Source organism: Lynx rufus, unplaced genomic scaffold (genome assembly GCF_022079265.1).
Source record: "Lynx rufus isolate CCGP_SWC_20201006 ecotype Redwood Valley unplaced genomic scaffold, mLynRuf1.p SCAF_11, whole genome shotgun sequence".
Classification (NCBI taxonomy): domain Eukaryota; kingdom Metazoa; phylum Chordata; class Mammalia; order Carnivora; family Felidae; genus Lynx; species Lynx rufus.
In genome coordinates, this window is record NW_025814825.1 from 14,415,634 (window position 1) to 14,443,283 (window position 27,650).

Below are 27,650 nucleotides of genomic sequence, written 5' to 3' on the forward strand. Positions count from 1 at the left end.
CCCTTATTTTGTGGTCACCATGAAACATAATTGAAACATCTTACAGACATAACAGTCTTTTTTTTTTTTTTTTTTTAAGTAGGCTTCATGCTTAGCGCGGAGCCCAAAGCAGGGCTTGAACTCATGATCCTGAGATCAAGACCTGAGCTGAGATGAACCAACTGAGCCACCCAGCCACCTCAATAGTCTATTTTTTAAATTAATTACTTTATCTATCTATCTATCTATCTATCTATCTATCTATCTACCTACCTACCTATATATCTATCTTTCTTTCTTTGAGAGAGGGGGAGAGAAAGCACATGCAAACATGTGTGGGGGGGTGGGCAAAGGAACAGGGAGAGAGAGAATCTAAGCAGGCTCCATGCCCAATGTAGAGCATGAGGTGGGGCTTGATCTCACAACCCTGAGAGCATGATCTGAGCTGAAATCAAGAGTTGGATGCTTAACCGACTAAGCCCCCAGGTACCCCTAGACAGTCTACTTCGAAATGATAACTTAATTTCAATTACATACAAAATTTGTACCCTTCCCTCTCAACATTTTGTTTTTGATGTCACAATATGCATCTTTTTATATTGTATATGCATTATGTGTGTGTATAAATTATTGTTGTTATAGCTAATTTTAATACTTTTGTCCTTTAACCTTTATACTAGAATTGCGTGGTTAACACATCACCATATTACTGTATTAGAGTAGTCTGAATCTAACTATAGACTTACCTTTACCAGTGTTTTCTGTATTTTCATGTTACTAGTTAGTGTCTTTTTATTTAAACATGAAGAACTTTCAACATTTCTTATAAGGTAGGTCCAGTGGTAATGAAGTTCTTCAGCTTTTGTTTGTTATGGAACATACTTATTTATCTCACCTTCATTTTTTGGAGGGTAAATTTGCTGGGTAAAGTATTCTTGGTTGGCTTTTTTCTTTCAGTCCTCTGAATATATTACTCCATTCTCTCCTGGCCTGCAAGGTTCCTGCCGAGAATTCAGCTGATAGCCTTATAGGGGATCCCTTGTATGAAAAATTTGTTTTCTCTTGCTACTTTAAACATTCTATCTCTGTCTGTGATTTTAGTCAGTTTTATTATAATGTGTTTTGGAGAAGATCATTTTGGATTGAAATTTTGTGGTGGCCTATTAGCTTCATAAACTTGAACGTCCAAATCCCTCTCCAGGTTTGGGAAGGTCTCAGTCATTATTTAAGCTTTCTACCCCCTTTTCTCCTTCTCTTCTCCTTCTAGGACTCCAACGATAGGTAGATTATTTCTCTTCATGGTGTCCCATAGGTCCAGTAGGTTTTCTTCATTTCTTTTCATTCTTTTTTCTTTTTGTTCCTCTACTGGATACTTTCAGACAATGTCTTTGAGCTCACTGATTCTTCTGCTTGGTCCAGTCTGCTGGAGCTCTTCTTCAGTTCAGCCATCATATTCTTAAGCTCCCAAATTTGTTTGGTTCTTTATGTTTTATATCATTGTGTTCTTTTATTGTTTTTCTGATTTTGTTATTTATCTGTGTTCTCTTATAGCTCTCTGAAGATATTTATTTATTTTAATTTTTTTTAATGTTTATTTATTTTTTTTGAGAGAGAGAGAGAGACAGAGCATGAGCAGAGGAGGGGCAGACACAGAATCGGAAGCAGGCTCCAGGCTCTGAGCTGTCAGCACGGGACCTGATGCGGGGCTCGAACTCACAAACTGTGAGGTCATGACCTGAGCTGAAGTCGGACACTCAACTGACTGAGCCACCCAGGTGCCCCTCTGAAGATATTTAGAACATCAATTATGTTGAATTCTTTGTTAGATAATTCCTGTGTCTTCATTTCTTTGTGGTCAGTTACTGGAATTTTTCTTTGGTGAAGTCATGTTTTGGTGCTTTTTCTTGATTCCTATTGTGTAGGTGTCTGTGCATTTGGACAAACAGTTATCTTTTCCACTTTAAGAACTGACTTGTGTAAAGGAAGACCTTTGCTGAGGGTGGGGCACACATCCTGGTGGGGAAGGGTGCCAAGTGCAGGGGTGTGTAGTGGCTCTGGGTCCAGATGTGGTGGTGACTCATTGGCTCAGGATGCTGGGGTCTACAGTATTGCCGATTGCATAGTCCTTTGCAAGAACTGCAGCGGATCTGCTGAGGCTGCAATGGTTGTTGGTGTCCTTGGGCAGCACCTCTAGATCTAGCAGGTAGGAACCAGGGCAGGCAGTGGTAGCAGCTGGAGTGACAGTGGGCACACACTCAGCTATAGGAGCCAGCTGCAGGGGCCTGTAGTGGCAGGGGCCAGCTACAAACACACACATAGTGGTGGGGCTAAGGACAAAGGCCAGGACCAAGTGGCAGTTATTGTGGCCCTGGCTGTTACACTGCACTACTGTGGCTGCTGGGTCTTGTCACAGGTGCAACAGCAGTGGAAATGAATGTCTTGAATCAACTCATGGGCATGCAGGCACACAGGTGGAGGGATTAGCTGCAGGTGAGCCCAGTGGTACAGGCCAGTGACAGGAGACAGGGCCAGGTCCAGGGCCAGGACCACAAATAGCTGTGGAAACCTTGGCTACTGGCATGTACTCTCACGGCTACAGGATCTTGCCACAGGTGCAGACACAACAATGGAGGCAGGTGAAGGGCATCAGACCAGCAGTATGCAACAGCACAGCTAGAGGGATTAGCCTTGAGTGCATGCAGTGGTGGGGATTAGCTGGAGGGGTCTAGGCTGGAGTATATGTGCAGCCTCAGAGGCTTGGGCTGACTGCTAGTGTGGGTCCCAGGCTCCAGTGGAGAATGGGGTGGGAAGGGTAGTTGGTATCAATGAATACGAATATTTTGGGGGCAAAAACCAGTGAAATCTGCAGGAAGTATGTGGTAGCTGTGTTGGCCACTGGTACCTTCATTGGTGAAAGCTGCTGGGGTCTTCTACAGAGCAGATCGCTGGGAATCCCAGTCACTCCATGTCTGGTAGTGATATCCCTGCTTTTCTTCCTCATTTCTAGTCAATTCTCTACATCTCCTTTTTGCTGGTCTCTGGGTGGGGTGAAACTGAAGCAAGTCCTTTGTATAGTGACCTGAAAGGCTGGGGAAGCTGACTGGTCATTTCAGTCTTCTGTTTTCAGCGAGGGGAATTCTGTATAGATATGGAGTTCCCTCTTGGTGCTGAGCAGTGCTGGCTTGGGGGATGGGATGGCATAGGCAAATGGAGATGTTTATCCTTCCTTTTGTGTGATTATTCACAAATTATTTGTTTCACTGTGTTAGTGACGTTTCTTAAGTGGACTCCAGAGCTCTCCCAGAGCCACTTCTGTTTGTGGATAGCTATCTAATTGTTGATCTTTATTGGGAGGGACGGAGGCTGGGTTCTCCTGTTTCCTTGTCTTTGCGACATCACTAAGTGAGGCCCTCCTCTGGTGAATCCATTTCTGGATCTCTATTCTTCTTTAGAGAAGTTTCTGGGATTTCAACATCAGGTCATATTCTTATCTTTAAGAATCTTATTATACTGCTACCACATCCACTGTATGAAGCTCATCATTTAGGAAATCTTACAGACCTACAAATATCTTGAAAGTATTTCTAGAACTATTACGGGAACTTATAGGTCATTTATGATATAGTGTGAATTCATTTAATCTGAAGACTTAATTTTTTTTTAAGTTTATTTATCTTTCCTAGTAATCTCTACAACCAACATGGGGCTCGAACCCCATGATCTTGACCTCAAGATCAAAAGTTGCATGCTCCTCTGACTGCGACAGCCAGGCACCCAAGATTTAATTTTTAATTTTAATTTTTTTAAAGTTTACTTATTTACTTTGAGAGAGAGAGCAAGGGAGGGACAGAGAGAGAGAGAGAGAGAGAGAGAGAGAGAGAACCCTAAGCATGGGGCTCTATCTCACAAAACGTGAGATCATGACCTGAGCCAAAATCAAGAGTCAGACACTCAACTGACCAAGCTACCCAGGTACCCCTAATTTTTTAAAACTTAAATTTGTTGTATTGTGAGAAAGGCAATTGTGTCTTTTGGAATGATGGTTGAGGAGAGACAAATACAGATATTCCTCTGATAGCTTAGCACAAAGCTGGCTTTGTAGATTTGAATTAGCTCAGTGAAAGAAGAGGCTGATATCACCCACGGAGTGGAAGCCCCCTCTTTCTAACAAGACCACTTTGTCAACCAGGATGCTCTTATTGTTACACAACAACCTGGATGTTCCCTGCCTCCCATCCCTGTAATTACAGAGAGTTATGGGGGCAGTATCTTTTTCCTAGAGCCCTTTTCATGATATGTTTCAGCAGTGTCCGGTCCAACAAAGCACATTTTTCTGCTAAATGGTATAAAGATGGGGACTGGGTAATTTTGCTGCTTTTCTGCCTGTGGGTTGCTCCACTATTTTAGATTCCATTTAGACTACATAGTACCAGTAGTATTTATGACGGTGTTCCTTTTGTATAACAAAGGGGAAAAGTAATTCTTTTTGGATGAAGAATTTCCTAGAAGGCAGAGAATTTAGTCTACTTTGACACTGAAGACCAAGTCTTTTCCCTTCAACTTGTCTTGGTATAGATCTAAAGGCTTCCTTCCACCTGTGGAAAGAACTCAGGAAAGAAGGAAGCCCTATGTGTCTAACTGATTATGTTCCACTAGTGGAAAACCTAGAGAGCCAAGCATAAATCAGATTTAAGAGCAGGGTTACTCCTAGAAAAGGCCAGGAAAGGATCTCCTGATGAATTCTGCAGAAAACAAGAAGACAGATGACCCCATCTGTGAGAACAATGGTGTTAAGATAAAACAATGATCTGCTTTGAAGACTTTCTCCTCTGGGTGCTAAAACAAGCTGAATCAACAAGATCATTCTGGCTCCTGTACTGAGAATGGGCTGTAGAGAAGCAAGTGTGATAAAAGGATGGCTAGTTAGGAAGGTACTAAAATAATCGAAGAGACATGAGAGGACAGGGAAAAATGGTGGGATTCTGGATTATTTCAAAGTAGAGCTGACAGGATTTGCCACAGATCAGAAATACAAATATTCAGACTATTTTTCAAATACACATGCAAACACGTACACATATTTTTTCTCTTTTCCCAAAATGGAATCATGCAATATATATATTTTGACTCATCAATACCTTGTGAACATTTTTCTATGCTAATAAATCTCTGTATTACATACATAATATTAAGTGCTATACTGAACTTCATTGCATAGATTTATTGTAATGTGTTCAGCCATCTGATATATGAGTTCTTTTCAATGTATTTTTGACCATCAACATCATTATACACGTGATCATTTTATTATATATATATTAGTATATACTATATATATTAATATATATATAGTATATATTATTATATCATTTTATTATAAGTCTAACTTATAGAAATGAAATTGCTAAGCTAACGGGTTAGCACTTCTGAAAGTGTTTGATAAACACTGTCAAGATTCTGAAAAGGCATGCCAATAATTTATGCTCTTATATATATAGTCAATTACATTTAAGTGTCAGTCCAGTAGTTAATTTTCATGTGCAAATGGATACCCAAAACGGTACACTATGATTTTGGTAGTCAAATGAGAGTAGGAACAACTAATTGTTCCCTTCAAGAGAACATAACCAACCCTAATTTTTACCCCAGTTTCTCAGAGCTCTAAAGGACTTCACCTTTGAGAGTGATTTCAGTTTAGGAAAGATTCATTCAACTCATAGAGGACTAAGCCCAAGTCTATGCTGGTCTAACTGTGAGGCAGAGTGGGGGATAAAACTTCCCCAGATGCAAGGTACAGCCATGATGCCCATGATTTACTGGTCTATAGTCTGTCACAGGGTAGCCAGGACCCCAAGATACAGGGGGTAGAGGGCAGGGGTAAGGCTGCTATTCCCAATAGCACTTACTGGAAGGATCTAATTAGAAGACCTATGGTTTTACTCTGATAAATTCTGACCATAAAGAAAAACATTTAGAAATGTAATGTATAGTCTTAGAACAGACTTAACATTCACATTTAGTTAGTCTGGCTTTTATTTGAAAATCCTCAAACAATGAAAGAAACTACATGGGCTTACCATCATTACATACAGGCTGTACGATGGCTACAAAGAGAGCTCTTTATTTTTATTGCATCTCAGTGTGATTTATTTAATGTCAATTTAAAGGTTTTCTAAAGAATATGGAACACTACATGTCAAGAATCTGCTTTTAAAAAATTCATGGGGGCGCCTGGGTGGCTCAGTCAGTTAGGTGGCCGAATTTGGCTCAGGTCATGATCTCGCAGTCTGTGAGTTCGAACCCTGCATCGGACCCTGTGCTGACAGCTTAGAGCCTGGAGTCTGCTTTGGATTCTGTGTTTCCCTCTCTCTCTGCCTCTCCCCGCTTGCACTCTCTCTCTCTCAAAAATAAACAAACATTAAAAAAATTTTTTTTAATTTATAAGATTGTGAAAATCTTCTGAATTCCTTCAGCAAGGTTTCAGCTGTACAGACACTTATTCCTTCTAACTACTGCTTTTCTACCATTTGCATTTTTCTAGAAAATACATTTCAGCCCTGATTCTCAAAAAAAAAAAAAAAAGATTTATAATTTCACACCTGAAAAAAGAAATAGCTAATGTTTCAAGTTCATAGCTCATAACCTATCTTTGAGCTATATTTCAGCCTCAGTTACTGGATGACCTTCTGAGAGCTGCCAGAAACAGTCTTTCATTTAAATTGCTCTTTATTACACTATTATTTGACAGTTGTGCTAAAGGAAGAGTATTCAATGCCACAGATGTCAAAAAGCTTGGATTCCCCAAGAGTTCCTGGGAGAGATTCTGGAAGGCATGCCAGGGCTTTACCCTTGATTAAGGTCATGTTCTACTTTCGGAATATATTTTCTTCAAATGCATGTTACTATTTTTATGCCCAAATTACATATGCCTGTGTGACAGATCGCCACCCCTATCTTGAAAGATCTTAAAAAATAATAATTTATGGGGGCGCCTGGCTGGCTCAGCATGCAGCTCTTAATCTCGGGGTTGTAAGTTCAAGCTCCATGTTGGGTGTAGAAACTACTTAAAAATAAAATATTAAAAAAATTCATCTGCTTGGCTTTCATTTCATCCTATGTGGTTTTAGTCCACTCCATGTACTCAATAGTAGCCAACGTGAAAGCTTACGCCAAGATGCAACTTACTGCATAGATGCTTAGAATTAGTTGCTTTAATAAATAAGATTGGATATTGGATATTTAATTTACGCTAATTTGAATGACCATCGTTACATGTGACTTGGTTGGGCATTCACCCAAAAGCTATGTGTTTTTTCAGTTTAGTGCTCCCTCCCCCAAATTTTAGCTATTTGAATTAATTTTCTAGATTTCATCATGTATATATTCATAGAGAGTAGCTATTATTTAAAACAGTTTTAAATACCAGGCAAGATTGCTAAGGGTACTTGGAACAATATAAAATTTTAGTATGTATACTAAAGTAACTTCACAAAAATTCTTAGCTATTTATTTAGCCAACAAATATATATGGAGTACTTATTGTGTGTCAGATACTGTGTTGAGTATCTTCTCCAGAAGGTGTAATGGTTAAGCAAACCATTCTGTGACAACCTTTCTTGCCTTGATTTCCTTTGTGTACCCTCAAATTCCCCAGCACAACAAATAAGCTTTTCTAAAATTGTTACAGGGAAAGGTGAACAACACATGATGAAGCCTATGCATAACCAAACACTAGCAAGTTGTGGTTTTAGGGAAAGGTCAACTATACAGATAGACAGATACACTTGATTCCAGTCCAACTTCTAAGAGGCAAACAATGTGAAAAAGTGGGGCTCCTGGACCATAAGCAAAGACCTTTAAATATTATCAATTATTAAGGACTGAATTCTTATAGAGCCATCCCAACCATCAATAGAACGAAAGCAGGACAGGATGGAGCCTGAGGAGGATAGGACAAAAGTTAGAAGAGTTATAAGAGGCTGAAATCTGGGAAAGTTTCTATAATGTTCTAGGGAAGTAAAAGAAAGGCTATAGTAGAAAGGTAAACTGAGGCCCATTTGACACTGTAATCAAGGATACGGAGATGGATGGGTGGCTGGGTCTACTTAAAAGGGACTCAGAGAAGCCACATCCCAAATAGCCTTTTGTTCAAATATTTTTAGAGGGGTGCTCGGGTGGCTCAGGTGGTTAAGTGTCCAACTGTTGATTTCAGCTCAGGTCATGCTCTCACAGTTTGTGAGATCCAGCCCTCTATTGCTGTTTCTCTCTCAAAAATAAGTAAATAAACTAAAAACAAACAAATATATATACATATATATATATGTATATATATATATTAATGAATAGTAGTGGTAGGATACAGTTTTAGGTACTTTGGGGATACAAAGCCATATGACATAGTTCCTATTTCAATATATTATTTAGTGATACTATATCCCTTGTCTAACTTTTATTAATTAGGGATTCTTTTGAATAATAAGCATTTCCTGCAAATGTCTCCGGAGCTATTATGATTCACAATTCAATGTAAAAAAAAATTTTTTTTTTAATTCTAAATGTTTGTTAAAAACAAAAACAACAAAATCCTAATTGAGATATGCTAAGAGAAAGGTAGTTTTGATCTGAAGAATGAAGGGAGAAAAAGAAATAACTTTATAGATGAGGGCATTTTCTAGAAAGCAGAGAACTTAGCCTATTTTGGAATTTTATTTTTCCTGTTCCATGAACTTTTAACCCATTGATAAATGCAGCCTAAGAAAGTGGGAAGCCTTTGAGTTTACCAAATGCTTCCCCTATTAAGCTTTCCTTCCCAAGGGCCTAAGGAGCAGAGAAGTAGAACTGGGAAGGACCTCCTTCTCTTCTCTCTTGGAGAGCCCCTACCTGAACCTCAGGTATCAGAGAGAACGGACTCCCTAGAAAAGTAGCAGAAAGCTTTGAAGGCCAACAACAGCTGTTCAAGAGAGGACAAAGTGTAAGCAGACACAATTCTGGTGGCAGCATCAGACCACTGAGCATACAGAAAATACTCCTGACTACCTCATTCAACACTCTCTCCTTTAGAACACAGCCCTAGCTTGAGAGGAGAGCTACAGACATCATGTGCCCTTAACCAGATTTCTATAACATTTTAAGACAATATTAGAATTTTATTAGAATTTTTAAAAAGTGAAAGTGGATCAATTCAAATAAAACACAAGTATGAAAAGGCTAGTAAGAACTGGTTTCCTTGGAGGGTATAATTATGAAATTTTCCCCAAGATGCAGTCAAAATATATTTAGATCTTATTTTTGTTATAAGCCACAATTTGCTTCTTTAGTCTCTGTTCTTCTCTTAGCCTATGAACCCTCAGAAGGAATCTCAAGCTACTGTTCCCCAAATATATACTTCCTTTAGCATATAAAGAAAACATTTTAATCTTCTAGTATAATCATATGCAGGTCTGAGAGACTTAAACACAAACACGACTTATTTCTTGTTCATCTGAACTAAAATTCTTATGTGGTCGTTGATATAAAAGTGTAAATGCTTCAACTTTCTCCAAGAGTGGGGTTACTGAAACCTCAGAGTGCTCTCAGATACATCTGGCTCAAAATGAAGTGAACATCATAAATATTTGATACATTTAAAAGCATTGTTTTATTGTTTTGATAAAGCTGCATTATAAAATCAACAAATTAACCTTAAGAACAGGTAATGTCAGAGAAAGAAGTTGTTGGTAAGTAACACAATGAGATCCTTTTGGCTGTAGAACATGCAAAAAGAATATTTTTAAAATTCTAAGCACCTTTTACAGGCAAAAATAGCACTGAATTCAGCCTTTCATCTGCTTCGTCTTACTCCTCATGATGTCAACTTAGCAATGGTAGATAATCCAAGAAATAAAAAACTTAGGCAGATTAATAGCTAAACCAAATTTTCTCTGTAACTTCCCCAACTCTGATGTCCCAATAAAAAAGATTTGTAGCTGCCTTAAATGTGTTGATAGATCTCAGAATGCTGCCTTGCTCATATTTTTCAACAGATCACTCAAGCTGAAAAACATTTTCATCTGTAACTAACGAAACATTTTCATTAGACAGAATGGCACTGATCAGCACCATGATCTCCAAGTCACGTACACTTTATGATTAGCTCCTGAGTTTGCACGGCAAGAGAAATAAAATATCATAAACTTTCACTTGAATGCTGATGTAATTTCTCAAAGATCTGTGAGAATTGTGGGTCACAATAAGAATGTGGTTTAACTGTCAGTATGTCAAACCCTGCTACAGTGAAACTCACTTAATTCAACTTCTCCACTGATTCCTCAAAATCTAAAGAGGGAATCAAAATCAGAACACACTGAATGATGCCTGAATTTCATTAGGTCAGGTCCTATGAACTGAACATGCCATAACATTTTTTGCTTCTGCTTTTTCTGCTGGCTTTTCTAATTTTTTTTTCAACGTTTTTTTATTTATTTTTGGGACAGAGAGAGACAGAGCATGAACGGGGGAGGGGCAGAGAGAGAGGGAGACACAGAATCGGAAACAGGCTCCAGGCTCCGAGCCATCAGCCCAGAGCCTGACGCGACTGCTGACTTTTCAAAGATTAATAGTAAAAAGTAAGGAAGATGCTTAATAATCAACTTTTATAATTGTTTTACTATTGCTTCCTTAAGCTATCTAGAGTTGTTTTCATGTTATTAGGCAACAGCACTAATAACTTTAGTTAGAACACATATGGAGACAAAGAACACAAAGTAAGTACTTCATAATTGTCAACGGCCAAGATCCAGAGTCTAAGTTATACTATCATTACCGAATGAATCTTAGCATTAGCAAGAATGATCCAAATCAATAAATGCTATGTAGCATTCTAGATAAATCTGGATGACCTTTCTCTGCACCTAGTTATGAGAAAAATCTCTGACTTCCATTACAAGATTTAAGACCATCAGCTAATGCTGCAGCTGGTTAGTGCAGAGAATTAAGCCATTAATAATCATACTTCTGTATTCTCATTCAATTCCTATTAACCTACTTTAAGGATCAGAGGCTTCTTGGAAATTATTTAATAACAGTAATTATTAACAGTCTCTTCATCTTGCCTAGAAGGAATCTAGATTTATTTACTAAATACTTAATATTTTACTTAATACAGATGTTAAGACTCATGTAGAAAATTCTTCAAGTTAATCCATCAAACCTGATCACAGATATATGGTATAAAGCAACAGAATTTATGAATTAGGGGGGCACCTGGGTGGCTCAGTCGGTTGAGTATCTGATTCTTGATTTTGGCTCAGGTCATGGGCCCGGGGTTGTGGGATCGAGACCCATGTCAGGCTCTGTGCTCAGTGCAGAGCCAGCTTGAGATTCTTTTTCTTTCACCCCCTACCCCTCTTCCTGGTTCACTCTCCCTCTCTCTTTCCCTCTAAAGTAAAATAAATAAATAAATAAATAAATAAATAAATAAGTAAGTAAAACCTTTCCAAAAAAAATTTATGAATTAGGAATGAAGGGGGAATACAAATACATGAATTCTAAATTATAAGAAACCAAGCTTGTGTGGAAATAGATTAATTTAAAAACATGTTTTCCTCATTCCATTTGTACTGACTGCAGACTGAAGACAACAGCTACAAGAACTGTTCTCAGTTTGCTAAACTTCCTTTGGAGAAAATTGAAAAATATGTTATATTCTTGTTTTGTTATACCTTGCTTCAGTGCTTATATAGTGTAGATATGTCCATAGTGAATATCATTGCAAATCTATAGTGAATATCATTACAAACCTTTGATCATTGTCATGTAGTTTACAATCTAGATAATAATAAACAAGTAAAAGAAATCAATTATATAGAATGTTAAATATTGGTTAAGTGCCAAGGAGAAAAAATTAAGCAGGTAAGGGGTTTAGGAGGTATGTATGTTTAAGCATGTGTGTATGACAGTGGTTAAAACTTTTAGAGGTGTTTAAAATTTTAGATTGGCTAAACAGGGCCCCCATTATCCAAAGCACATGCAGAGAAGAGGGAGAAATTCATGCCATTGCTTATTATAAGCACAAGATATTGCTGCCAAATTGGTTGTTATTCTGGGTATGTGTCCAAGATATTCTTGTTTAGCTAAAAATCAAACTTCTAAGAAGTTTAATAAACATAAGAAGAAATGACTCTCTCTAATGGGGGAAATTATAATAACATGCTTTTTTTAAGAAAAGCAGCTTTCTTTCTTCTTTCTTTCTAATATAGTATCCCAGCTTTATTTTTCATGGTTGCTTTTTTTTTGTTTGTTTAAAGTAGGCTCCACGCCCAGCATGGAGCCCAACGTGGGGCTCAAACTCACGACCCTGAGATTAAGACCTGAGCTGAAATCAAGAGTCAGACGCTTAACCAACTGAGCCACCCAGGTGCCATGCCTATTCTTTTTTTTTTTTTTTTTTAAAGTAGGTTCTATGCCCAACATGGGGCTTGAACTCATCACCCTGAGATCAAGAGTCACATACTTCACCAACTGGGCCAGTGAGGCATTCCAGAAAAGCAGCTTTCTCATTTTTATTTTTAGGAGAAGTAACTATAAATGGAGAAGGGAAACAAATGATTTGCTGTATGTAGTTGTCAAATTTTATTTTAGACAAAACAGAGTTTTTAAGGTACTTGGGAGGTTCCAAATGACAATCCATTTAGACAGAGTATTCATATTCTTCAAAATGATGGCAATTTCTTGAACACTACTGGGTCTATCAGTTTTGGAAAAAACCCAGACGCTCAGAAATATGACAGTCTTGCATTCTCTGAGTTATGTTGTTTTACATTACTCTGGCTGGTTTTCTGTTGGAAATCTTTAGGACAGCTCCTGTTGTCCACCAGAGTAACAGATTAATGAATATGTTAATGCACTTCCCCTCATCCCAAACCACTCCTTGGCAAAGCTTTTTGTGTTTAAAAAATTGCATTCTATCTTGTAGGATGATTTGGGAACCATTTAGTGTGCCTAGATTGTTATAAAATCTTGTTAGCCACAGGAAGTTGATCTACTGTGAGTGTCATTTCCTAGCATCTTAGCAGCAAGGAATGGGAAGGAAGTGATCTTAGTGTGATTTCCATGGCACATTTTCCCCCATGGTTTGTTAGACAAAGTGGACAATGCAACGTGCAATATTCAGATCACAAGAATGCTTGGACTGCCCATTACCTCTAGGAGACTTTATGACTGACCTTTCCACAGCCAGCCTGAGAGAAAGAAGAGGCACTACGTAAGTTACAGCTTATCACCGCTGAAAATGTGACCACAGAAGTAAAGTCAATCAATCAGGAACCTAGATGCTGGATTCAAACCCTGAATCATTTACTTACTCTGGGACTTGGAGCAAATTTTTTGTATGTAACCCTCTGTATGCCTTAATTTCCTCATCTGTAAAGTGAAGACAATAATAGTACAAATATTATAAGGTTGATGTGAGAAAAATGTACATGTAATTGAAGTACCCAAAGGAGAAGAAAGAGAAGCAAAGAGAAAGTATCTCAGGAAATAATGGCTAGTGGCACCTGGGTGCCTCAGTCGGTTAAGCGTCCGACTCAATTTCAGCTGAGGTCATGATCACACAGTTTTGACATCAAGCCCTGTGTCAGGCTCTGTGCTGGGCACGGAGCCTGCTTAACATTCAATCTTTCCCTATCTCTCTGCCCTTCCTCCACTTGCGTTCTTCCAAAAGAAAAGAAGAGAAAAGGAAAGAAAAGAAAAGAAGGCTGAATTTTTTCCAAATTGGATGAAAACTATAAACCTATAGATCCAAAGAGCTCAAAGAATCCCAAGATAAGAAACTTGTAGAACACTACATCAAGGCACACAGTAACACAAAAGGAACAAAAAACCCTGTCCCAAACTAGGGCATCCCCAAATAGGTATGATTCCTCCCTATCTCTGTCCCCCAGAAATCGTGAAGACATTTTTGATTGTCACAACTGGGAGAAGGGAAAGGGTATACTACTGGCGTCTAGTGGGTAGAAACCAGGAATGTTGCTAAACCTCCTACAATGCACAGGACAGCTCCCACAGCAATAAATTACCCTGCCTCAAACATCAATAGTGCTAAGTTGAGAAAAACTAGAGGCATATAATAATGAAAATACTTAAAACCACTGATAAGGAGAAAATCTTAAAATCATATATATTTTTTAATGCAATACACAGAAAATGCTTTATTGATGAATTGCTAATTGTTAAGTTTAATAAATGCTTTGAGTTCAGAGACAGGAGGGAGAGACCACTTGGAATTTTAGAACTTTTGGGGAACATTTAAGATAGACTTTCTTTCTAAAAGTTGGATCTCACAACTGGGTAAGAGCTGGTTAATTCCCTTATAGGGAAGTGATAATGGAGAAGGCTGAGAGTAGTTCTATGAATACTGGGGCAGACAACCACCAAGCAATACCCTTAGAGCTGTATTTTTTCTCCAATGGGGTCAAGACCTCTGAGAAATCATAAGAATCTGTAACAAATTGGAAAATATGTTTTTTTTCATTTTGACGCTAATCTAAGAAATTAGTATTTGCATACACTTGGGATCCCCTGGATCACCCTCTTTTTTTTTTAATTTTTTAAAATTTACATCCAAATTAGTTAGCATATAGTGCAACAATGATTTCAGGAGTAGATTCCTTAATGCCCCTTACCCATTTAGCCCATCCCCCCTCCCACAACCCCTCCAGTAACCCTCTGTTTGTTCTCCATATTTGAGAGTCTCTTATGTTTTGTCCCCCTCCCTGTTTTTATATTATTTTTGCTTCCCTTATGTTCATCTGTTTTGTCTCTTAAAGTCCTCATATGAGTGAAGTCATATGATATTTGTCTTTCTCTGACTAATTTCGCTTAGCAAATCATATTCTTATTCTATTTTCTCATCCCTGGCAATATAGAAAGTACAGCTGACCCTTGAACAACACAGGCTTGAACTGTGGGCGTCTACTTATGTATGAATTTTTCTAGGCACAATACAGTATTGTAAATGTACTTTCTCTTCCTTATGATTTTATTAATAACATTTTTTTCCTAGGTTACTTTATTGTAAGAATACAGTATATAATACATATGGCATACAAAACACATGTTAATTGAATTTATGTAGGCTATTAATAGTTATGTTTTGAGGGAGTCAAAAGTTATACCCAGATTTTCGCCTGTGGGGTGGGTGGAGAGTATCAGTGTCGCTAACCCCAGCTTTGTTCAAGGGTCAACTATATGTGACATTGTCATACCAAGCACTTTTTGTAAATCACTCACCATGTTTAAGCTAGGAGGTGAGCGTCAAGAAGTAAAGAGGTGCCTGGACCAGTAGAGCTACTTGGAGTGGTTTCCAGAATTTAAGGGTAATGTGACTTTTACCTGCTCTAAAATGGTTGAATTTATTAAAGGAGCTACACAATGTGCTGGGTATTCTGAAGGTTCTGCTCTGTGGTCCTTCTGACCCTCAGAAAGATATGAAGGTAATAGGACTGAGAATTAGATACAAATTAAAATCTCATTTCAGCTCAACAAACATTTGCAGGAACTACTGCCATTGTATACAGTGTATATTACTACAGTTCTCCAAGCTGGGTCTCTTCATTTAATGCAGTACTCTTTTCTGCCACATCATGCTGAATGCAAATTCTATACAAAGTCATACACACACACACACACAAAGCTTAAAAATCTCTACCAATTCTGCTGTTTTTTTTTATGACAATCAGATATGAAATAACATTTAAATCAGATATGAAATAACATTTAAAATCAGATATGAAATAACATTTGTTATAGGATATCAAGAATAAAAACCCAGACAAATTTCATACTTACTAAATACTAGGCAGTGAAGTAGGTACTTTATATTCCTGATCTTATAATCCTCAAATCATGTGGGTTTGTTATTACTTCCACCTTCACTTTGCAAACAAAACAGATGAACAAGTTCACTGACTTTCCCCTAATCACAAAGCTTAGAAGTGTTGGGGCCAGGATTTGAACTGAAGACTATTTTGGAAACCATGCCCTACCAAAATCACAACTAACTTTAACAATACCCAACTTAAGACCGTAAATGTTATTTTATTTAGTTCACTACCTTGGATCTTTGTAACAAATCAATGTGTGTGTGCGTGTGTGTGTGTGTGTGTGTGTGTGTGTGTGTGTATCTCCTTTGTTAGAGCACTGGTTTACCACATGAATTTATTCAGACACTTTGGTATCCCAAAGACAACTGTGGTAAGTCATGTTAGTCTATATTTCTTCATTTTTCTGTCAACAGAGGAAAGAAGGGTAAGAGTGGTCAGAGCCATGGCAGGAACTGTGTCTTGTGTATGTCATTTATTAAAAACTATTTTAAAGTTTTATCTTTAGAGATGACTAGCCTAGAGAAAGGAAGAAAGAGGCAGTAATTTTTGTTTGCTATGTCAAACAAATTAGACATCAAATTAGACATTATGTCAAAAGTAATTAGAAAAAATTTAGAGAATCATCTCTTTCAAACATACAAATCAGATCTCTTTGGTTCAATTTAGATAGATTTTAATAGGATATACACAGAAAGCTAGAAACATACATTTTTTGTTTTTGTTTTTCTGAACAGTTAAAAAAAAAACCCACTTAGAGTAGCATACTTATCAACCAAATTGTTTAGCTTTAAAAAATCAGCAATTCTGGGGCGCCTGGGTGGCGCAGTCGGTTAAGTGTCCGACTTCAGCCAGGTCACGATCTCGCGGTCCGTGAGTTCGAGCCCCGCGTCAGGCTCTGGGCTGATGGCTCAGAGCTTGGAGCCTGGTTCCGATTCTGTGTCTCCCTCTCTCTCTGCCCCTCCCCCGTTCATGCTCTGTCTCTCTCTGTCCCAAGATAAATAAACGTTGAAAAAAAAATTAAAAAAAAATCAGCAATTCATCAGTGCTCTAAATGAGTCAAATTTGAGTTTTTGTCTTAAGAGGTAATCCTTAAGATTCAAAAGTGAATATTCAACACAAGTAGAAAAACCGAGCCAATTTTCTTCTTTAGTAGAGAAATGACAGATTATGTGTTTTTTTTTTTTAACATTTATTTACTTATTTTTGAGAGAGAGAGAGCGAGCATGTACATGCAAGTGGAGGAAGAGGAGAGAGGGAGGGAGACAGAGAATCTCAAGCAGAGAATCCCAGGGAGACAGAGAATCCCAACCCCCCGATGTGGGGCTCAAATTCATGAACCATGAAATCATGACTGGAGCCAAAATGAAGAGTCAGACATTCACTGAGCCACCTGGGTGCCCTGATCAATACGTGTTTTAATGGGGAAGTAGACACATTAATGAAGGCTACAAGGACCAGGCAATATACAATTTATCTTAAAAGAATACAGGGGTTCAAACACTTAAAGGTAGATTTAACTTCACTGATTTGTCTTTTTCTTTCTTTTTTTTTTAACTTTATCTTGATATTTTATTTTTCTTCCTCTTTCTCAGGTGGTTCTAACTACAAGTTATAGAGAATTTATAACAAATGAAATTGTATGTTAACTTATAATTAACTCTACAAACATGTCTTGTTTCTCCCTCCAATGAACTTTTTTTTTATAGTCCTTTATGCTCCCTATAAACGAATAAAAAGAAAAGTTTATACTTACTGGAAAGAACAGTTGTAAGGAAAATGTAGTCTGAAAAGGATATGAGTCCACATTCTCCAAGGGTATAAAATATACTGCCTTCATCAGCAAATTTTTCTCGTTCCTGGGAAATTTTCTATTATATGCATGGATTCCATCAAAAGATAAAAAGAAGATATAACAGAATGAGAACACAGATAGATAGAGATGAAACACCATTTATCTGACAGTTTTATGCTACTTATCATAAGCATTTCTCTGATGGCCATTCCAAATTAATGGATCCTTTACAGTTTTCAAGATGACTAAACTTATAAGACAAAAGATGATCTTGTTTGTCTCAACACTGGCTTAATAGTAACACTAGAAAATAATTTCAATTTTATGAACTCCTGCCATTTGACATATACAGGCTCACTTCAGGACTGGTTTTGTTTCTTGGTTTTAAAAACAATCCACCTGAATTGCTGAATCACTATATTGTACAACTGAAACTAATATAACACTGTATGTTAACTATACTGGAATTAAAAACTTCAAAAAAATAAAATTAATAAAAATAAAAACAATCTGCCTTTTTCTATAGAGGTATATAAAGTAGAAAAGATACAAAAGAAACTAATAAAATAAAATGAAATCAGTACAATTTGCCCAAAGTCAGCTAATTGACTGAGAAAAACTATACTACCAATGACCAGAAACAAAGAGATAAGCAACTATTTTCAAGGCCCACACAAACTCTCAGAAAACTAATTTCTGAGAGTTTCTTGGCCCCCCAAGAATCTTAGCTTTGGAATGTAGGACAGTTTGCAGAGGAAACAACACCTCTGAAAGATACTGGCAAATCAGACATGCACACTAAGATTTAGGCATGATTTAATTTAGTTGTATTCATTGTTACCTTGCTGGAGGCTCCTAAGTTTCAGCTCCTAAAACTCAGATTTTATTCTATGTATATATTAATTCTATTTAATCTATAAAACTCACAAAGAGTTACTTCTTAGCTTCAGTAATGGCCTGTCTGGCAAGTGGTGTTTAAGGAATCCTACCCTGTTTTTTTTAATTCGTAGCCAAATGATAAACTTAGTTGTGACATTGAAGATATTTTCAAAAACTGAAAAGGATCCACCAAAGAGTTAGACTTGGAACTAATTTCCATAAGTTCTGGACCAACTAAAGATATTCAATGAATTATTCTGGGTACCAAAAAAAGGAAATAGGTTTTAAGAACCCAAACCAACAAAGAGCAATCAAATAATGTCATGCAAACACAAAATAAGCAGCAGCATTGCAAGCACAACCTCAGGAGGAGTATCATGAAAACGAAACCAACAAGCACCACCACACCAGCATCCAGGTACACAACTATCCAATAGGTTACCTCTGTCTAGTGAAGATCCCATCATACACCACAAAGGAAAGAAAACTGGTTAACCAATTGAAAACACAAGTACCAAATGAATCATCATGATCTTCTTTGTAATCCTATCCAAAATAGCCTTTACTGGGTATTTGCTTGTTCATATGAAACAGGAGGCATAAACAGGTAAAAATCCACAGTTGAATGCTGACAAAGCAGTATGAGGTTTTGATGACACATTCTACTTAGGAAAGGATTTCTTTGATTCATCTCTGGTGGACAGAAAGCCACCTGTTTGGTCCCGTTTGGCAGGATTTAGACATTACTTCTTTGACTCATCTCTGGTGGACAGAAAGCCACCTGTTTGGTCCTGTTTGGCAGGATTTAGAGATTACTTCTTTGAATGGACAACAAAAATGAGCACATAGTCCAATGTGTTTCAGTTAGGGTTAAATCTCATACCACACTTGATCTTCTACCAACAGACTGAACACAAATTTCAGACAGCTGGATGAGAACTAGAGCAGCAAAGACTTTCACTGGAGGTTAATATTTTAATTTCTCAAAAAAGGGAAACAAATGGTTACATTTTTTACATTATCTAAGATACTGCAAAAATAAAGTATGTAAGAAAAAATACACAAAATGAGAATAGGCTCCCAAAGGCATAACATTACTAACTAAACAATAAATATGTATAAAGGCTGAATACTTTGTATTAATTATGCAATCATCTTTAAAACAATTTTTTAATGTTTATTTATTTTTGAGAGAGAGACAGACAGACAGAGCACGACCAGGGGCCAGGCAGAGAGAGAAGGAGACACAGAATCCGAAGCAGGCTCCAGGCTCCGAGGTGTCAGCACAGAGCCGGACATGGGGCTTGAACTCAGGCTATGTGATCATGACCTGAGCTGAAGTCGGACGCTTAACCGACTGAGGCACCCAGGTGCCCCTAATTATGTAATGATCTTACAGAGAGATTGCTATAAGCCAATAAAATAAATAATATATTGGGATCCAGAAGAGGAGAAACAGACAAACATGTAAGGAAAGAGTGAAAAGAAGCACCTAAGACAAAGAAGCATGGCTAACATTATTTTTCTAACAATCACCTGGACTATGCTGCTGCTTGGAAGATATCAAAAGACAAATCTAATTCTGTTGGTAACTTTTAATTTTGATATAATTGCAAACTCAGAATAGTGGAAAGAGCAATATAAGACACTTTCATACACATTTTACCCAGATTCACCAATGGTTTACATATTACCCTAGTTGCTTTATCATTTTATATATATATTCTTTTGTCCCTCTGAAAGTTCAACACACATGCCCTTTTACATTTAAATACTTCAATATATACTTCCTATGAACAAAGACACATTCTCTTATATACTATAGCATAAATTTAATGAAACCAAGATATTTAATACTGATACATACTATTATCTAATCCAGTCTATTTTTAAATTCAGTTAACAATTCCAATAATTTCCTTTAAAACTATTTTCTCCCCAGCCCAGGATATAATCCACCATCATAAACAGCATTAGTTGTCATGTCTCTTTAATTTCCATTAATCCAAAACAGGTTTTTTTGTCCTTTATTTTTTCCTTTGGAGGTTTGTTACTATCTTTGTGGTAAAATTTATGTAACAGAAATTCACCATTTTAACCATATAATATGTGGGCCTTTGAATTTCGCTCCTTTCACATGTTTTCTCAGTTCATCCATGTTGTGGCATCAATTTCTTTTAATCACCAATGAATATTCCATTGTATACACATCACGATTTGTTTATCCATTCATCCATTAAGGGATAGTTTGGCTGTCACCACTTTTTGGCGATTGTGAATAGTGCTACTATGAACATTCATGTACAAGTATTTGTTTGACTATCTGCTTTCAATTTTTTGGGGTATGTACCTAGGAGTGGAATTTCTGGGTCATATCATAACTCTGTGTTTAAGTTTTTGAGAAAGGGCCAAAGTGTTTTCCACAGTGGCTGTACCATTTTATGTTACTACTAGCAATGTACAAGGATTCCGATTTTTCTATACCCTCATCAACACTTATTTTCCTTTTTAAAAAAAATTGTAGCCATTCTAGTGAGTGTGAAGTGGTATCTCATTGTGGTTTCATTTACATTTCCCTAGTACCTAATGATATTGAGCATCTTTCATGTGTTTGTTGGCCATTTACACACCTTCTTTGGAGAAATGTCTTCAAATCCTTTGCCTTTTTTTAGAATTGGGTTACCTGTCTTTTTGTTATTGAGTTGTGAGAGTTCTTTGTATATTCTGTATATAAAACCCATAACAGGTACGATTTGCAAATGTTTTCTCCACTCTGTCCATTGCCTTTCTACTGTACCTTGATAATGTCCTTTGATGTACAAAAGGTTTAAATATTGATGAAGTTCAATTTGTCTACTTTTTCTTGTTGCTTGTGCTTTTGATGTCATATCTAAGACTCCACTACCAAAGCCAGGGGTGTGAAGATTTACCCCTATGTATCTTCTAATAGCTGGGTAGTTTTAGCTTTTACATTTAGGTTATTGATCCGCTCGGAGTTAATTTTTGTATGTAATGTGAGGTAGGGATCCAACTTCATTCTTTTGCATGTGGATATCCAGTTGACCCCACACTATTCGTTGAAGAGACTTCTTTCACCACAGAATGGTCTTGGCACCTTGTTGAAAACAAATCGACTATGAATGTGTGGGTTTATTTCTGGGCTCTCAATTTCATTCCATTGATATATATGTCTATCTTACACCAGGACCACACTGTTTATGTTTTATAATTTTTTTTAATTGTGGTAAAATTCACCTGACATAAAATTTACAACTGTTAACACTTTAAAGTGTATAATTCAGTGGCAGTAAGTTCATTCACAATGTTATGAAACCATCACCACTATCTAATTCCAGAACTTTTTCATCACCCCATTTGGAAACCCCTTCCCCATTAAACAGTCACAGCCCCCTGCCCCCTTCTTCTAGCCTCTAATCCAATTTCTGTCTCTATGGAGTCCCTGGTTATTTTCTATAAAAGGAACCAAGCATAGTTATCTTCTTAGTGGCTACCTGCAGGCTACGATGAACATCTTAAATTTGCAGCAATCTAGTTTAAATTAATACCAACCTAGCTTCAATAGTATTAAAAAAACCCGTCTTCTCCTGGAGAGGTCATTTTCACAAATTACATCTTTATACAGTGTGCCCATTAACACAGATTTATAATTATTATTTTATGCATCTGTCTTTTAAATCACAAAGGAAAAAAAGGGAGTTAAAAACCAAAAATGGCAGTAACATTGGCTTTTATTTACCTGTGTTGTCACCTTAACTGATGTCATTTGTTCATATAGCTTCAAGTTAGTATCTAATGCCCTTTTATTTCAGTCTTAAGCATTTTCTTTTTTAATATGGTAGATCTACTGGCAACAAACTCCCTGCTTTCACGATTCTTCATTTTAGTTTTCAAGTTTGATTATAATGTGTCTCAGTGTAGGTATCTGTGAATTTATCCTAAAGTAAAGTCACATATTTCAATAAATTTGGAAGGCTCTCAGAAATTGTTTCTTCAAATATTGCTCTCTTCTCTTTCTCCTGGCCTTCTGGGATTCCTAGTAGACATATGTTGGTATACTTAATGATGTCACAAAGGTATCTTAAACTCTGTTAATTTCTCTTCATTCTTTTTTTATTTCTCAGACTGGATAATATCAACTGACTTATCTTCAAGTTCATGGATTCTTTTTTTCCTGCCTTTTCAAATCTGCCATTAGACCATTTTAATGAAATTCTTTCAGTTATTGTACTTTTCAGTTTTCAGAATTTAAAACAATTTCTTTTGTTGACATTCTCTATTAGTTCATACATCATTCTCCTTGTTTCCTTTAAGTTCTTTGCCTATGGTTTCCTTTAGGTTTTTAAGTATATTAAGCCAATTGATTTAAAGTTTGTAGTAAGCTTTCTCAAGGATAGTTCCTATTTTTTTTTCCTGTGAAATTGGCCATACTTTATTCTTTGAAAGCATAATTTTTTGTTGAAAACTGGACATTTTGTATATTATAATGTGGTAACTCTGGGAACCTGAGTCTCCCTCCTCAGGGTTTGTTGCTGCTGCTTGTGTGGGTTGTAGTTACTTCTTTAGTGACTTTTCTAAATTCTTTTCATAAATACTGAATGCTTTGTCAAGCATGGTCACTCAAGTCTCTGTTCCATTACCTTAGAGGTCAGCTGGTGATCTGACAGAGATTTCCTTAAATTCCTGGAGTCAAATATGTATGTGTGGGGAATACTCTCCATGTCTTTACAGATTGGCTTTGTGTTGGGCCTTCTTTCAATGCTTAGCCACTGTTTAAAAAATCTGCCTTTGCCTTCACTTCTTGCTTGCATGGAAGATAAAAGGCAGCCAGAGGTGAAAGCTTGGGGTCTGCTAAGGTTTCTTATAAGTATTCATTCAGTTCCGGGCATGCATAGGCCTTCCAGATTCCTCAGTATATGGTGGAGCACTTCAAAGTCCTTGTTCTCTATCTCCAGCTGCCTCTTCATTTCCCAGGCTCTTTGGTTTGTCTGCTGCTTTTCTCGGCCCGCTGTGGCTAGTATATTTATTACCTTTAAGTGCTTCTGAAAAATGCCACTTGGGAAGCCACCCCATCCCTAAGAGTTCCAATAAAGGCAAAACAAAGGCAAGCCTGCAAGTAGAGATGCCTCATTGACCAGAGAGGTCACTGCCCACATCTATATTCTCCAAGGACAAGGTCTGCACTGCTTGCTCTGGCACAAGCAGTGTGCTGAGGGCCACAATCTTTATGGCTGCCATTGTGCTGTGGAGTGGGGAAGTGGTTATCAAGTAAGTACGCCACAACTTTATCTTATCAAATTTCAGCATCTTCTTCTTTCAACATTCCCCTGGTTGTTTAAAGTCTGATTCGATTCCAGAGATCTGAAAAAGTTGATTGACAGTTTTTGCCAGCTTACTGACTGTCTTAGTGGAGAGATGCAGTTTTGGAGTTACCTACTCCGCCATATTTAAAAATCTCTTTACACTTTTTAACCCTAAAAGATTTGAAAAGTGAATTATATTGAAGAATATCCCTCACTTTAAATTAGGCTGATGCTTCCTCATGATTACATATCTGTCTGTTACAAACTATGAATTCATATTGGTACTTCTAATTCCATTCTAATACCATGGGAAACAAGGTAGTCTTACCCCTTACACACTTGTTATTCCCTTCTTCAACAGGGAGAAGCCTGGTTCGCATTATCCTCAATATATTTACTCATTTGCTCAATGAGAGTATATAGAGATTATATTAGAATATACAGAGAGCAGTTTCACAATTGCTAATCATGTCTGCAAAAAACTTATTATCTAGAGTTCAGTATTTGTTACAGTTTTAAGTAAAATCTACTTTGTAAAATGCATAAATCTAATGTACAAAACAATGAATTTTATAAAGAAATAAGTAAATATTTGGAGTAACCCACATCCCCATCAAGATACAGAACATTTCACTGGAAACATTTCCATTGTTTCCTTTATGCTCCTCCACAGTTAACTCCCACCATGTTTTTATACCATTGATTGTTTTGCCTCTTCTAGAAGTTCCTATAAACAGTATCACCAGGATATACTCTTTGGTATACAGTTTCTTTAGCTCAGCCTAATGTTGAGAATCATCCATACTTTATTTTTCAATAGTTTGTTTTTATTGTAGAGAAGTATATTACTCATCAATAAAATAAAAATGAAATAAAAATTTGTATTATAACTTATTTTATATATAATCATAATGCACACATAATAACGTGATTTATTCATTCCTTTACAGATAAACATTTAGGCTCTTTTCAGTTGTTGGCTATTTAGACTTTCCTAAAAGTTATTTATTTAAAAAAATTTTTTTAATGTTTACTTTTGAGAGAGAGACAGACAGACAGACAGACACCATGAGCAGGGAAGGGGCAGAGAGGGAGATACAGAATCCGAAGCAGGCTCCAGTCTCTGAGCTGTCAGCACAGAGCCTGACACAGGGCTCGAACTCACACTGTGAGATCATGACCTGAGCTGAAGTTAGATGCTTACCGACTAAGCCACTCAGGTGCCCCATTCCTCAAAGTTACTGTACCTTTTTTACTCACACCATCAATGTATGAGAGTTCCAGTCACTCCACATCACTGCCAACATTTGTGTTGCCAGTCTTTCTAATTTTAGCCATTTGAGTGGGTAGGTAGTGATATTTCTTTGTCGTTTTATTGTGCATTTCCTTGCTGACCAATGTTGTTGAGCACTCTCTATTTATTGGAAATTATATATTTTCTTTGTGAAATAACCAAGTCTTTTGGGCATTTTTTTTTTTTTTTTAATCACTGATCATTCTACATTCTGGATATGAGACTCCTTTCAAGGAGTCTGGGTAGCCAGACTCCAAGATGATCCCAGGGATTCTTGCCTGCTGTTATTCACATCCTTATGTTGACCTAGTCTCCTTCACAATGAATCAGGGTTGGTCTGTGTGACCAACAGACAACAGCTTAAGTGATAATGTGTGACCTCTGAGGCTAGGTCATAAAAGGCATAAAAGGCATGCTGCTCTGTTGGAGGGAAGCCAGCTGTCATTTGAACAGAACACTGAGGCAGGACAGTAGAGAGCCTACAGGGAGAGGACCTGAGGCTTCTCAACAAGTCAGTACCAGATATTTTAGTGAGCCACCTTAGAAATGAATCTTCCATCCTCAGTCAAGCTAGATGGTTAAGGCTTTAGCCAACCTCTGACTTAAACCTCATGAAAAAGCCTGAGCCAGAACCATCTAGCCAAATTGCTCCCAAATTCCTTATTTATAGAAAGCATAAGTGACAAGAAATTATGATTGTTTTAAGCCTCCAAGCTTTGGATTTTTTACTCAGCAACAGATAACAAATATAGTCAAATACATACATTAAAAATATTTTCTGCTAGTTTATGACTTATAATTCTCTTTTAACAATCAAAAGTTTTAAATTTTCATGAAGTCTCATTGATTTTTTCCTTTATGGTTATTGCTTTCTATATGCTAATAAATTTTTGCCTCTCTTTAGTACATAAAAATATTCTCATTTTCTTTTAGAAGACTTAAAGATATAGATTTTACATTTAGGTCTATGATCCATTCCAAGTAAACTGTGAGTATAGTGAGGAAAGGGGTAAGGTATATTTTTTTATTTATTTTTTTATTTTATTATTTTTTTTAATGTTTTTTTTAACATTTATCTATTTTTGAGGCAGAGAGAGACAGAGCATGAACAGGGGAGGGTCAGAGAGAGGGAGACACAGAATCTGAGACAGGCTCCAGACTCTGAGCTGTCAGCACAGAGCCCGACGCGGGGCTTGAACTCACTGACCGTGAGATCATGACCTGAGCCGAAGTTGGCCACTTAACCTACTGAGCCACCCAGGCGCCCCTATTTTTTATTTTTTTAAAATACGGATATATAGTTGTTTGTAAATCATTTGTTAAAACACCTTCCATTCCCCCATTTAATTATTTTGACATCTTTACCATATAAATTAATTTACCATATAAGTGGGGCTACTTTTTCCATGCTTTTTTCTGATTTGAGTAGCCCATTTTCTTTTGAAGGTCTTTTGATTATTAACAAAGTGTATGACTGTTTGCCAAAGTATAAATAAACATGAAATTATCTGAATAGTTAAAAAGGTAGCTTAAGCCTCTGCATGAGACGTATTTAAGGTCAGGTTTAGGCTTAGCCACCTCCACTATTAGACGATTATAAAGTGTACAGAGATAATAAAGATGTCACCAAACAGACCTTCAGTTGTATACTGATTGAGAATTACTACTGGAACATATCTCCATAAGGGATATACAATAACACCTTGCAATGCTGATTTAGTTAGTGTGATTTTTCTCTAGGAAGGTACCTCTTCCTCTACTGCTTTAGACAGAATATGTCCATGTTTGCAACTCTCAGTCCTCTTGAAGGAGAAAATATTTCTGTTTGTTTAGCTACATGTGAGATCTCTGCTGAACTCAGTAGAGTGGTAGGAAGGAGAGGCCAAAAGGCCAATGTGTTCCATATAAGAAAAAGTTGAAAATATCTGAATGAAAAGATATAGAATGAAAAAGGATCCTAGGGGCACCTGGGTGGCTCACTTGGTTAAGTGTCCAACTCTTAATTTTGGGCTCAGGTCATGATCTCATGGTTTGTGAGATCGAGCCTGGCATCAGGCTCTGCGCTGACAGTGTGGAGCCTGCTTGGGATTCTGTCTCTCCTTCTCTCTCTGACTCACCCCGCCCCCCTTGTGCTCATGCTTTCTCTCAAATAAATAACGTAAAAAAACACAAACAAACAAAAAACAAAAACAAAAAAAAACCTAAAAGAAACTAAAAAAAAAAAAGGATCCTAGAAAGGTGAACAAAAAAAAAGGGGGGGGGGAGGGGACATGACAGAGGGATAGAAAGTATCAAAGTCAGGAAGAACAGAGGAAAGAGATAGCATGTATGCACATGTATGTGTATATGTTTAAGAGAAAGAACAAAGAATGTGTTTGTTTTGCAGTAGCTCCTTAAAAATGAGAAAGATGTTTAAAGAAGACTTTTAAATTAGCCATGCTTTTCAGTATGCTCTGTGCAACATAATCTTCTAATTCTTTATTAAAGCATTGTTCTTCCGTGCTTCTGGAGTCATGGCAGGGGTA

At 37.1% G+C, this 27,650-nt stretch overlaps 1 protein-coding gene across 7 annotated transcripts in view; it reads right to left on the reverse strand.

Moving 5' to 3' along the window:
* MICU1 (mitochondrial calcium uptake 1) overlaps nucleotides 1-27,650 on the reverse strand; it is a 250,242-nt gene that overhangs the window by 99,322 nt on the left and 123,270 nt on the right. For 5 of the 7 annotated variants that reach the window (XM_047072927.1, XM_047072924.1, XM_047072930.1 and 2 more), the window contains one exon: nucleotides 17,593-17,707. The exons of the other annotated variants lie outside the window; for them this stretch is intronic. In XM_047072927.1, coding sequence (XP_046928883.1) covers nucleotides 17,593-17,707 — 115 coding nt within the window. The remainder of the gene's footprint in view (nucleotides 1-17,592; nucleotides 17,708-27,650) is intronic. 7 annotated transcript variants of the gene reach the window in all.